Here is a 13865-nt window from a genome sequence, read left to right on the forward strand (position 1 = left end):
TTATAAAGGTAATCAACTCTTTAAGAGGCAGAAATGTAGTAGCATGGTATATTCTCGTTTAAAGCAGCAATATTTGCCCTTGGATGACAAGACAAAGATCCCCAAGATCCCCTCCTTCAAGCCCCTGATAGTTCAGCTGTGGTTATATTCAAGATTTGTCTAAACTACAGGTTTCCAATAGCACTTTGAGTGCTCCTGCTCTCCAGGGCCTCTGTGCATCCCTTTTATCTTCCCTTTCTCTTACACCCACATTCATACGTGTGCCTCCTCTTCCTCTGGCTTTTAAAATAGTCTTTTTCCCCAAGTCTGATGAAGTAGGCTGAGGAGGTACTGTAAGTATCTAGGAGGTTATTTTTATCACAGGATCATCTCTACTAAGCCATCTGAGGAACGGATGAAAGCAGATTAAATGCTGCCTTCTTCCTTTCACCACTGGCAACAAATCTAACAGGACCAGACAGAAGCAGCCGCAGTCTGATCATTTAGCCAAGATCCAGGAGCTCCTTGCCTCTGACTAGGCCACGCAACCTTAACCTCTCTTGGGGTCCATCTCATTCTCCAAGGTGAAGGCAACTTTTACCTACTACAGAAGAGAGCTCAGAAGACTCCTGAAGACAGCTGTATTTCTAATAAAGATAGGAAACCCTCAGTTCTTGCTATGCTTTGAAGTTAGGGTGAAGTTTCATCAATCAGAAATTGTTAGGTATTATGGCAGGGAGAAAGTTGGTATCTCCAAAATGATGATCAGCAAGTAACAGCACAGATATGTTAGGAGGAACAGGCTGTTCTTGCCCATGCCTGAACCTGGAGCAGTAGTAAGATTACAAGAGGAAACAATATTATATCCGTTTATTTAGCAAAGTAGAGGGAAGCTCCTTATAAACCAAAGGAGTCTGGAAAGCTCACTCTTTCTGACAAAGCAGTTCTGCATATCTCTAAATGTTAATGCCATTTTTTTCCTAACACTAAACCAAGATTTGCCGCAGCATTTGCTGTGTTCAGATCTTTATGCAAATTTCTGCAGAATCTGAACTGACAAGCTGCAGCCCTTTTTTCTGGGCCACCACCCTCGCTTTCTAGGGAGTCACAAACAGATTTCTTCCAACTCCACAAAATACTTCAATTGGCTCCTGAATACCTTGGCAGGGCAGGGATTAAAAGCAAGCATGAACAGTCTTCAGTCAGTTCCACAGTCATAAGGATTCAGTGCATTGAATTTGGCCCCAAAGGTTCCCTACAGTCCTTGTCTTTGCTGGGACTGTGCTTAACCCCTGTGCTCCCGGGCACCACTTAGCGTAGCGTAAAGAGTAACTGCTGATCAGAAAAAATTTACAGTCTGTCATAAGTAAGCCAGAGGGGGACAGAAGGTCCAGCACCTCTGCTGAAGGGCAAAAGAAAGAATATTCCTTGAAAAAAGGACATTTTAAGTAGAAAGTGAGGGCAGCAGGAGGGAGGGAGAGAGAAAATAAAGAAGTGCTGAGCAGAGCAAGCGGCATGAACACAGCACAAAGCTGAGAAGAGGGTTACGTTTCGGCCAGCTGGGGCACGTCTATTCTATTCAGCAGTGTCTGCGCAGTAAGATAAGGGGGCCAAGGGCTGCCTGGAGCAGTGGAGCTTGACAAAAAGCCAGGGCAACGTGAGGCATGAGCTGAGCTAGAGGGCCCCATGGGAGGAGCGGGAAATAGCTCGAGTTCAGTGCAGTCAGAGGCAGGAACAAAGATACAGTGAAAAACAGATATCAGGAACATGGCCAGGCCCAGCAACTGTCTTCATGAAAGGCACAGGCATCTGTCTTGCTGACTTGCAGCTCCTCCAGGCTCCCGTTAGATGCCACCCTGCAGCACTCTTCAAGCAACCCAGCCACTTCCAGCACCTTCTGGCAGCTCCAAATGCTGGAGTCAGGCCAGGGAAAGAGCAGCTGGTGGCAGTGGCCCTTGCAAGCAGCAGCAGCAAGAGCTGGAGGTTCAGCTGGCAGGAGCAGAGGCCTCTGGCTGAACTCATAGCAGGCAGGCTCCTGGCCCTGCCCTCAAGGGAGCCTCCAACAGCTTCCCATGGGTCTTCCTGGGGGTCACTGCTCCTCACACGGTCAGACACCAGGCCATGCTGTCACAGCTAGCCCCAGAGTTTTGCCTGTAGAGAAAACTCCACTGGATTTTGCCTACCATCTCCTGACACAGACCTGAGCTTCCCCCAGATAGCACCCACAAACACATGCTATTACCCATCAGCTCCACCGGTTTCCCTCAAGAGCTCCGGCTCCTTTCTGCTCTCTGCCTCTGCAGACAGCCAACATCCTGCCTTGCATCCAACCCAAATTCATAGTGTCAAAGGTCCAGGCTGGGCCCTATTCCCAACCCGCTGTGGTGTGTATGTGTGCACAGAGGGGCATACCGACTATTGATTTTGATGTATGGTTGCAGGAAGTCATCAATAAGCAGCTAAATCTTTTGTGTTGACAGGTGTGCAAAACTCAGTAACTAGGGGAACAAAAGGCAGAAACCATTAGCAGGAGCATTTGGTTGGGCTGTCTGGGGAAAGGCAAGACTCAAGTGGAAGAGGCTACAACTTGGCTTGACCTCCTGTTTGGTTTCCCAACGGAATCACATCACCCCTTTCCTTCTCATCCTGGGCACTTTCCTTATTTTCCACCCCAGCTTCTTGCTCAACTTTTCCCCTTCTCTTGTGGGCCAGGGACAAAGGAACAGGAAGACCCTGGGTGACAGGAGAGAAGTATATGATGAATATGGAAGGGAAAGAAAGCAGGAGATGGCATGCAAGTTGTATCAGAGGAGTGCGAGGCACAGCAATGGGACCATTGTTCATGCTTATGTGTGCCGATTCCCTAGTGTCCCAGGAATATTATGCAGCATTTATAGTTGCTCCTATTACATATTTCCCAAGTCCTTAAAACAAGCTCATGTATCGCAGGATACAGCAATGGACTCTCCAGCTGCCAATGCAGCCTGGCTTCCTGTTTTAAACTGAAGATTGGGCCAGAACTCAGCTGTGGCAGCAAAGCAGCTGAAGCATTGCAGGGGAATATAGGTAGGGGACAACAGGATTTAGAGGTATGGGAAAGTTTAGTTTTGCTTTACAGTGCAAAAGGTGTGAGTAACAAACAAGGTGAGGGCCAATTCCAATAGCTCACATAGCTAAAGTCACATCTTGGTATGACTGATGTCAAAGCAGCAAGAGATCACAACTGCAAGCCAAATAACTGGACACAACCTGGATCCTAGGTACTCTCGCTCCTCAGTTCTAGACCAGCTATGCCACATGTGTCCAGGCACCAAACATATCCAGGGTTTAGGTACTCAGGGGCTACATTAAGTCTTATTCAACAGCCAGCAGCTCTTCCAGTAACACTAATAGCTAGACTTCTAAAGTAGCAGCTCACCAGATCTTATGCAATATACTGAATCCCTTGGAAAAACAGGCCATTGGGAGGAGTAGTTGCAAAAGTTTGGCTAAGCCTTCCACAGACACCAACTCATCCGTTAACACCGGAAAGTTTTCTTTCAAATTTTGCTGTCACTGTCGGGCAAATTGCTCAGGTCTGCCCACATGCAGAGAGCTGCCTGAGTCATAGCAGAGCTGAGTACAGTTCATCCACTGGGTCAGACAGCCAGAGGGTTCAGTCACGTCTTGGCTGAAGTTTCTCTGCCTCATTCAGGTTTTGCTTGTGCCATGCTCAGGAATAGCTTTGGTTTTGAGGGTTCTCCTCCTCCCCCCACAATGTTGATTATGGGTTGCAAATGCTGAATTTCAGCTGGAAGTTAAATCAGGCTTCCTGGGTATAGATTTTTATGTAAGCTCCAAACTGGCTTTTTGGTAGGGTCAGGCCAGGATTTCCAAAATGCTCAGTTGAACTGGAAGCAGACGGCTAAATACCCTCCAGGCTTTGGAAATTAAACTGGCTTGGGAATCAGTTACCATTTTAAGATATAGTCTTCCATCTACTGAAGTCCATTAACCTAACAGGAACATAAAGAAAATGAATCTCTGCTACTACACTTCGTGACAGTTTATCTCAAATTCGTGATTTATTAACAGGATCCATTATTGCTGCAACTGGCAGATTGGGCTCTTTGACAGAGTAATTACAGATAAGAACACAGTGTGAAACTGCAGATAAAGAGGGAGGGGGCAGTAGTACTCCTAAGCACAGACTGGTACGGCAGGTTTAGTCTGTCAGCAGGACAGGACCAGTATTTTCCTAGTGGTTCTTCGTTCTTTGGCAAAAGCTGGTGTATGTTAGAATAGCCAGCATTTCAGTATTACCCATCTTTAAACCTTAACAACTGCAGGAAACACATGGTCAGACATAGCTGTGTATGTGCATAAAGCACTCCTATGTTGTCACAGCTGTAAAACCATAATTGGAAGCGTTGTTTCCACAGAAAGAGGCAGTAGCGGTTTCAGGACTAGAATTTAACCACGCGAACCAATGCTCCCAGCAGATCTCACAAGCTAAGCAGGGCTGGGTCAACTCATGGAAAAGAGGACCAGAGTAGGACTACGTGTGCTTCAGGACACAATACCGCATTGCACACAGCCTTTTCCACAACCACAGCACTCCAGGGAAGGTTTTGAACAATCTCCCTGTTCTTGGCATGGATAGTACGGTCTTGGTTCTTCTGGTAGATGGAGGGCCAGGACAAATAGAGGCTGACAGTATCCAATACACTCATTATAACCAGGCCCTAACAATCAAACTCATTAGCTGGCTACATAATAACTTCTACCATCTGTTCAGACTGCAAGACAGTCTGATCCTTTTCTGGTAAGTTTGTACACAGCAACAGTAGAGGAAAATGTTTCTAATGACTAAGCAAAGACACTGGGACCAGCTGCACTTCTGCAACAAGTCACATCCAGAGGAAACAGCCTTCAATTGTTCTGCTCGTCCCCTTCTGCTTTTCTGCTGGGGATATCGTGTCTGCACTGCAGCTGCCTCAGCTGCCAGGTATTAAAAAAAAGCTGAAATTAACCAAATATTCATTTACAACAAACTCCACAAAAGTCAATGAGTTACCGTCACTAGCATTGAACAAATGGATCTGGTGTCCTCAGGACTGAACAGGAGAGCTCAACAGAGAAGCGTTAGAGGCTGTGGAGTAGCACGAGCCAGACGGCCACCACTAACATCCACAGAGCAGTGTGCACACACGTGTGGAAGAGGCATCTAGCTGCCCTCTGGAGGCTGCAGCCTACAAAGTGAAGGAAATAACCTCAGCTAGTATGAATCAGTACAGTCCGTTTTTATAACCTTGGGCAGAAAAGCAGATTATATGATCCATCAGTCCAAAGCGCTCTACAAGTAAGCAGGGGGAGTCTTGCTACCCACTGTGATGGAGCCGAACGGCAGAGTTTTTGTCAGGCAGTGACTACAGAGCCGGAATATCACAGCATGCAGAACCAGGAAAAAGGCTGAATACCAGAAGATTTTCAGTCTCCATGCAGGCAAGCACTGAAGCACCAAAATATTTGTGGTTGCCTGTGCCTAATGAAAAGCAGCAGGCTGCAAGAAAAAGCAGTGGAGCTGCCTGAAAACCAAATGAGGTCATCTGTGTGAATTACTTCAAGTAAAATGAGGCAGGAGAGCTCCCAGACCAGTTTTCATTGGAGTGAGAAAACAAAACAACAACAACAACAAAAAAAACCACCCACACCACCCCTAGTCCTTTGCTAGATGGAATGAAAGTAACTTAGAGAAAGGCATTTTGAAAAGTCTGGCCATTTCCGACTTAAGTACCTAAGCCTCAGTTTGCAGGAGGTAATGAAAGGACAGTAGGAAGACTCCTGTTCCTATGTTTTTCCCTAGCCGCCCCCTCCCCCCCCACACTGGTCACTGACAGAATAAGATACTGAGATAAAGGGACCTTCAAGTAGATGATCTTAAGTTCATGTTTTCCTTAACAGAATGCCATGGGGATTTAGAGATTTCAGTGTAGATATCCAGGTTTCCAAATTTAGCTGCAAGTTTTAGACTGAAATGAATCTACAAATTATGAACCAGATTGCCCTGCTTTCCTCATTAGGGTATTATTCCTGGACTGTACAGAGATTTTAAATAAACCTGAAAATTCTCCAGGTAGAATCTTGTTTCTTTATGTAGACAAGGTCCTGGAAGATGCCTCTTCACTTCTGGTATTTGTTATGAACAGTTATATGCTGATTGAACCAGTAATTTGTCAACCCCTAACAAACAAGTCTTCTATTCCCCCACCTTTCTATGAAAAGTTAATTCCAAAAAACTTTAAGTACCTCAAGTTTAAAGATCTTTCTCATTGCATCCAGCAATGAAAGAATCAAACCAAATGTGAAAAGCTGAATTTGATCAGATAGCAGGTGAGTATACAGGCATTGCTGAAATGACAAGTCCATAAAGAAATACTTAAAAATGGCTTTATTTGTCCTTGTCATTTCTGTGCCACATTTAATGTTGCTCGTTGGAACTGGAAATGGTGTTTTCTTCCTGTTTAGTAAATCACTTCCCGCGAGTTGCACATTACACGTCATATATAGCTTTTATTGTCTCAAATGCTGCAAGGTAATGGGATTTAAGAAAAGTAATCCTCCACATTTTACCAGATAGACATGACACATGGGGCACTGAATTCTCAATATGCACAATGTTGTTTAGACTGATAGCAATATTTTCAGGCACTGGTATCAGGTAAATCAAAGGCCTTGAAAACAATGTTATTTTCACCAGCTTAGCATGCCTGGAGAGCAGAAGAGCAAGCAGAGCATTCTGGAAAGACTGGCTGTTAAGTGTTTTCTTGCTTACAAAGAGAGCAGAAAAGCAGCCTACTCATGATCTGACGGGTGTTAATCTCGAGGCTCAAAAGGAGCGTATTTGTCCAGCAAACATAACTGTGGGATGCAAAAGGTTTGAACAATTTTGTGCACCATTACTTATGCTTTTCTGCATGGAGGTGTGTTTGTATTGGGAATTCTAGGAAGATGCAATCCCTGAAATGCTTCACTGCATATGAGGCAGCCGGTTCCACCTCCCCTCAGTCAATATCCTCTGCTGAATGCCAAACAGTTGGATAATCAAACTTATGAAACAGCCATGGGATGCTACCTAGAAAGCTCCAAACACAAGTCTTAAGCAACTTAAGATCTGTATTTCAGTTTGCAGCTTTTGCAGAAGCGTAAAAGATGTGAGGATGCAATGATGACTGGGCCTGGCAAGTTGGTCATTTGCAGAGCTGGGTCTGCATACTCCCAGCATTCCTCTCCACCAAGCAGAGGTGCTGGCTGTCCAAGAGCACCACAACACCGGCGCTGGAGGACTTGTGTTCTGTCCCTCTCTTCACAATCCATGTGGCAGTGATACATAGCCCTTGCCAACAGCTTCATCAGCAGGGGATCCACCCTTTCGTCCCTCTGCCAATTGGCTGCTTCCAAGACATGCCCTGATCTCAGTGCTGGAGGTAGAGATGGGTCAGTGTCTAAGGCCACTTGCTATTTCTAAGTCCCTCCAGAATGGAAAACCATCTGCCCTATGTCAACAGTAAGAAAGGTCTCACACCCCTTAATCCCCTTCTAGCAGTGTTCCAGCTGTGGATCACAGCAATTGTTCTGCTGCCCCAGAGATGGAGAGCAACACACTTGAGGACAGTTCTCAAATTCTTAAATTTAAGGCAATCTGATCTAGCAAGGTGGGAAGTTTGAGCTCCAAGATGCTTCTGGAAGTGCTCCATACTGTGGAGATGGGCCCCATCCCTGGTTTCACACAGCAGCAGTGTGTGAACACCAAACCATTGCAAGAGAGCTTAATGGCATGTACCCTATACAGGCCAATGCCCACGGGCAGAACTAGAGCAAACCCTCAGATGAGGGATTCAAGGCTGCCTGTTCAAAGATGCTTCATTTAGTATCGAATATACTCAGAGAAGTTGTATTTTGTTTGTCATATCATACAATCATCTAAGTGTTTTGCACAAATCATCTGCATCTACAGAGAAGAAGGAAAGCAAATTCATTTCCTCTTTTACAAAAGAGAGGCAGAAACAGAGGCCATTCTAGGACCCAGATAAGGAGTTTTTCCCAGCAACAGCCAAAAGAAGCTTGTTAAATAATTCAGCAAATATTTCAACATCAGCTATTCCTTTGGAGCAGGAATAGCGTCATTTTGTGTGATTGCAAACCTCAGGCAAACAAAGGAATATATAATAATCATAAATCTTTAAAAGATTAGAACCTTACACTTTAAAAATGAATCATTTGTAAAACAAATGCAATGAGGAAGAAGGGGAAGGTCACAAACAGCTCCCTGATGGGCCAAAAGCTTTTCCCACAAACAAGATGCTTAGACATTATAAAAGATGCATATAAGAAGGTTTAAGTTTCTTACACTCTAGATCTCCGCCCTCCTGCTCCCCCCCTCCCCGGGGGTGTGGGGAAAGCACAGAAAATTAATTGGCCTGAAGAAACACAAGCACAGGAAGATGGCATTTATCAGTTCTATGCATTATGAAGGTTTGATTGTAATAAACCTTCATAATGGTTAATATTGAAATAGCTCTTCTCACTAGCAGTATAAAAGCGCTATTGCAACTGCTGTACAGAGCTGAAGGATGACAGTTGGCGTGACAGATTCCAGTACATTTCCAAGAGAAGCCCAGAGTACGATTGCTAGCAACTTCTTACCTGATAAGATGGCAAATTGCCTGTGGAGCTGCTCTATTATATCCACTGCAACCAGCGGCCGTATCTCCTGCTGCATGATTTCATCTGTGCAAGTGAAAACAGAAATCTTCAATGAGTTAATGAAATCTTAACAATCGCTTTCCAGTCCTCTGAGAACCCAGAAAAACAAAGATCATACTCAAAGGAAAAGAGCCTGGCTTGACTGTTGGTTTAGATGTTATATGACTGCTTGTCATGGAAAAGCTTATGACACTTACAGAGTCTCATCTTCAGCTTAGTTACTTTAGATGTTGTCCTGTAATTTCAGGGAGCTTTTCATAAACCAGCCAGAGCTTGTCACAGATTTTTTCACACTGACAGTCTGCTCCTTACTGCTTCATATTCCATATTAATTCACTGCATTTGGGCTCCCATATAAAGCAGCTTTTCAGTCTTTGAAACAGTAAAGCCTATTTCACACACAGTGCCATGTTCCACCGCATCCCTGCTCTCTGCCTAAGGACTTTCTGTGTAACCAACCCAGCAACAGAGTTTCCTTTGCTGATGCTTTTTCCGCTACTAGCTAATACACAGTAAAAGGAGGAAATAAAGGGTTGTGAGGCTTTCTTCTCAGGAAAACAAAGCCTGTTCTTTTGAAGTACACTAAAGAGCTAAGGATAGCTTGGCTTGAAAATCACCACAAGCGTGTTTTTGTGATCTATACAGTGACCAGCGACTACAATCTCACACTGAGCTAATTTGATCTTTCTATAACAGGTGCATCCAATGGGTCTCCCTGCTCTTCACCCCAGTCTGGACCAGCAACAGTTTATTTACAGGGGAGTATCTGACAGCCCAGCTGGCAGGATCCAGGTTTCCTTATGTTACCATGGCACCTATTACAATGGGCTTTTAGTTACTGTACAGCTAGAGAACAACAACAAGTCCTGGCTTTGCACAGCTCACCTCTAAATTGTACATGCAAAAGGTGGAAGGAAGGAAGCTGGGTGCAGACAGACCACAGATCTCACTAAAGGCAGGTAGCTGCCCAGCTCCTTTATAGGCACCAAGATCTTCATTGATATCAATACAATGTAGGCACCCAACTTTAAATAAACTGTCCAGAAACAGGGAGGTCAAAGAGGTTAGAAATTAGCTTTTCTCCTGTGTCCCAGTCTCTTGCCCAAAACACAATCTTTCAGACACCAAACCCAATCCTTTCCAGGACTAGGGATTCTTAGTTTTGAGTTACATAACATCACTCAGATTTTCCTGTTCATTCCCTAATCCTTCAGACTTTTTCAACTTCCATACACCTCACTAATGCCTTGAGACAAAGTAGTTGGATAGCATGGGTCATGCCCTCTCCTAGACAGAGGGCAACACACAGAGTACACAAAGAAGTATAGTTCTGGCTGATGCACAAAACAAGGAAATAATCACAAGCAATGGAAAAATCTTTGGGCAGCAGGGGGGAGGTTTGTTCCTGCAAATCCTCCCTTTGCACTAAAGTGCAGAAAAGTCAAATGAGAATGAGTGACAGTTTTGATGTGGTATCTTCATTTCCATCCTGTTTATGCAGCCCATTACCAGCTTCTCTGGTTCTTGACATTGCAAGTGTCTAAGAGCAACTGGAAGAGTAGACTCATCAATCACGGCAGAGGGCTTGGTCTGAGTGATGTTCAAGGGTTTTACTGGGACCTGAGGTAACTCAGTGTTAAGTCTGTGGGAATCCACAGAAAAAGGATAAAGCTAAACTCAGCACATCACATTCTCTAAGTCATGTCCACTCTATTGCTAAGGCCATGTATCTGCTTACACTGCTGCTTAGAGTTAGCAGAGCCAATGTGCAGTAGTCTACCAGGACTAATTTATTCTCACTCTGAGCAGAGATATGCTGCTCCCAATAGCCAAGCTGGGTATCTGCAGAGCACTGAGCCAGGCAGCTATAGCCCAGGAGCCATTACCCAAGATCTGGGTCTGACTGTCAAGTACAGTGTGTGTACATAGCAAGAGACCAGTGAGACTCAAGATTTCCTAAGCTGGTGAGGTTGCAGGTAGGGAAAAGAACAGTTTGTTTCCAAAGACATAGTGGGACAACTTAGTCAGCAGGTCAGTGATGTGCATTGTGTTGTGACTTATTCTCAGTCAAAACCTGAGTGTGCAATAGAGATGGGAACACGTGAGAAAGCAGATAGTCTTTGTAGGAGAACCACCACATCCCCACAAGGCACCAAATCTGCAACGGTAAAAACTACACCCCAGTCCAGCATCACAAAACAGCATCTTGCACAAAGCAGAGCCATGACTTAACTTCCAGAGATGGCCCTGTGGAAACAGCTTGGCACGGGAAGAAACCTTACAGAGGTCTGCTGCTATGAGCTGAATTGACACAGCCTGTCCAAGCAAGCTGAGGGATCCTGGTCACTCTGCCAGGCAGCAGGTGGATGCTGACATCCGCTTAGCAGTATTCACTTTTTCTCCCCAGCTGATTCCTCCAGAGCAGGAATTAACTGGGATCTGCCTCATCCCTGCCTAGCTATCAGGGCAGCTTAACCTTATGTGCATCGACACTTCTTCCTAGCAGCCCGAGTGCAGTGGCTGTCCGCATCACACCCTCTTTCCGCCAGCCTCCATCACTATAGCAGATCTGCTAAAAGTCACGCAGCTCCACCCAGAGAGGTGCCCCATGCTGCGCAGGGAACCTGTGGCTGTTCCTCCAGCATACTGCTGGCACTGTTTGGAAATCTGCTTGGGGAAAGTCAATGGACTTGTGTCCTATCTCTCCTCGTGATTATACCTCACAAGGCTCCCATAGCAAGCAGGTGATTGAATACAGGTGTCAGAGGGGCCAAAGACTACATAAGCCCCCAACAGGGCTGGCAGCTGGCCTCCTTCATTGGCAATGCATGTGCTGGTCTCTGTGCTGTATTTGTTTTGCAGATGCTGAAAGGCTTTGCTCTCCAGGAGCAAAACAGCCATCAGGATCTTTTCATCAGTAGAAAATTCACTTGTAATTGATTTTAAAATATGACAAAAGCCCTGTCTACAAATTTGCAGGCAACAGAAATGCCAAAGACAGTAACATTGCCCTGAGCCTCTATTTCTGGACACCCAAGACCTAATTCAGTGTTATGGTCTGTGGGAATCCATAGAAATGGAGGATAAAGCCAAACTCAGCACATCATATTCTAAGTTATGCTCAGTTTCTCAAAGGAAAGCCCACTGAACACCTGAGGACAGAAAGCTGACTTCAACTTCCCTCCTATGCCTTTTGCTGGGCTTTGCTTTCAATACAGCACACTGTCACTTAAAGGCTAAGGGTCTGAACAGCCTCCTGTTCTCCCCCCAGGTATCCTACTAACCCCAGCTGACACTATTAAAAGCAGCTCAGTGCCATGCTGCAGCAGTACAGAAATCTCCCCCCTCCTCCCAGTTTATTCTGTCCATATCAAAAATTCATAAGTCCTTAATCCTCAGACATCAGTGTTCCCAGAATTTGTTTTCTCCTCTTCTGACAACACTTGTTCATAGGAATGACAGACCAGCACAAAGTCACCAGTTTTGCACATCTGCCAAAGACAAGGCAGGGAAGTCAGAAATCCACAACTAAGTCCTTAACCTGCCACCCCAAGGCACTGCACTTACCCCCTCCCGCCATCTCAAACCACAGATTGGCACCAAGAAGGAGGCAGAAGGGGAGACAAAAAGGGAAGTTTAGAGGTGACTATAATCTGAATCCAGGAACAGAAAAAAATAATGGGGAAGAGGTAATAATTAAAAACAGTTTGGACTCTCAGAACTGAGATACCCTGGGGCATCCACTGAAGAAAATACTGTTGACTTCACCTGGAAGATGCAGAGACCCTGTGGCAGCAGTGCAGTTCCCACAGCTAGACACAGCACTCAGGTTTGGGTGACCAAGGCTGAGCTTCCTTCAAGCATAGTTGCAAAAATGGAACAAGAGTTTCCAGTGTCTGACACATCACTCGGCAGAAATGGCAAATGAACTAGACCTTTGCCTCCATCTGTAGCATCTCAGACTTACTCATTGCTCTGAGGCAACAAAAACTACCAGCATAGCAGTTTGCTTTTGATGTTTGCCAATGTGAAGGCATCATTAATATCAACCAGTCTTGAGCAGAACATTCCCCCCACTCCATACAGTTTATGATCTTGCTTTAAAAATAGCTTGTTTCTGGTTTCTGAAGATCCCTTTCTTACCAAAGGAATTTTGTGGCGTAATAAGATGAAGTAATAGAAACAAGAACTGCTGAAGGCCAGTTAAGCCTCATCAAGTCCCCTGACTAGGCAAGACTCTCTCCTATGAGGCACATGAGATTTCCCATAATACCTGGGGGAGGAGAGGTTCAGATGATGAGAAAGGTGCTATAAAATATGTTTGGTGACAAGGAATTGGACATTCAAGTAACTGAGTATAGCTCACCCACTGACTTACAGGGAAAAGGAATTGCAGCAAAAGAAGGAACTGGAGACTGCAAGGAAGTTTAAGGAAATGAGAAGGACCCTCTTGAGCCCAGGAGGCAAATCAGACCATGTGGCTAGGAAATGCCAGTATCTGTAGCCAGCTGCACACAAGGTAACTTTTGCCTGTTGGCATCTTTCCCTAGGCCAGTGCTTAAGGCACTAACTCTCCAGTAGTCATGGTTTCATAACACCATTACAGCACAAACTTTGCAGCAGAAGTCCCAGTCCTTGGAATCACGTAATTACCTGGGGCTGGTAAAAGAAGTTTAATCTTTGACTAAAAGAAGAATTGGAAAAAATTCTTAAAAGTAAACCAAGAAGATGCAGACCAAAATACAGGAGGTCCGGTTCCTTTAAAGTCAAGACATTTTCTTAGGGTTAATGAGAATTAATCAGCACATACCTCCCACTGGCCTTTATCCCAGGAGGATCTGTAGCTTTCTTTGCCTGGGCACCACAAGCCACATGCATGCAGGAAGTGGTGTTCAGCTTTTTGGGCAGAAGCAATGTACCATTTTACTGTGGGTCACATACTGCAGCTGAGAAAACCCTGCTTTAGGTTGACACATGAAGCTGCTAACAGCGACAGGCTCATAGACTACTTCAGAAAAACTTGCTGATGATAGGCATGTTTCAACTGCACAGGGGTCCAAAAGTTTTAGGAAGTTGACACACACATCATAGGAGCTTGAAAACAGTTGTCTTACTTCATTGCAGCTTACTAATATCTGCAG

The 13865-nt window shown here is 45.0% G+C and overlaps 1 protein-coding gene across 1 annotated transcript in view; it reads right to left on the minus strand.

Moving 5' to 3' along the window:
• Positions 1-13865, minus strand: part of LOC112968547 (guanine nucleotide exchange factor DBS-like) — a 164861-nt gene that overhangs the window by 137505 nt on the left and 13491 nt on the right. The window contains exon 2 of the mRNA XM_026070972.1: positions 8665-8748. Within this exon, the coding sequence (XP_025926757.1) occupies positions 8665-8748 (84 nt within the window). The remainder of the gene's footprint in view (positions 1-8664; positions 8749-13865) is intronic.

Source organism: Apteryx rowi, unplaced genomic scaffold (assembly GCF_003343035.1).
Source record: "Apteryx rowi isolate R43461 unplaced genomic scaffold, aptRow1 scaffold_32, whole genome shotgun sequence".
NCBI classification, from domain to species: Eukaryota; Metazoa; Chordata; class Aves; order Apterygiformes; family Apterygidae; genus Apteryx; species Apteryx rowi.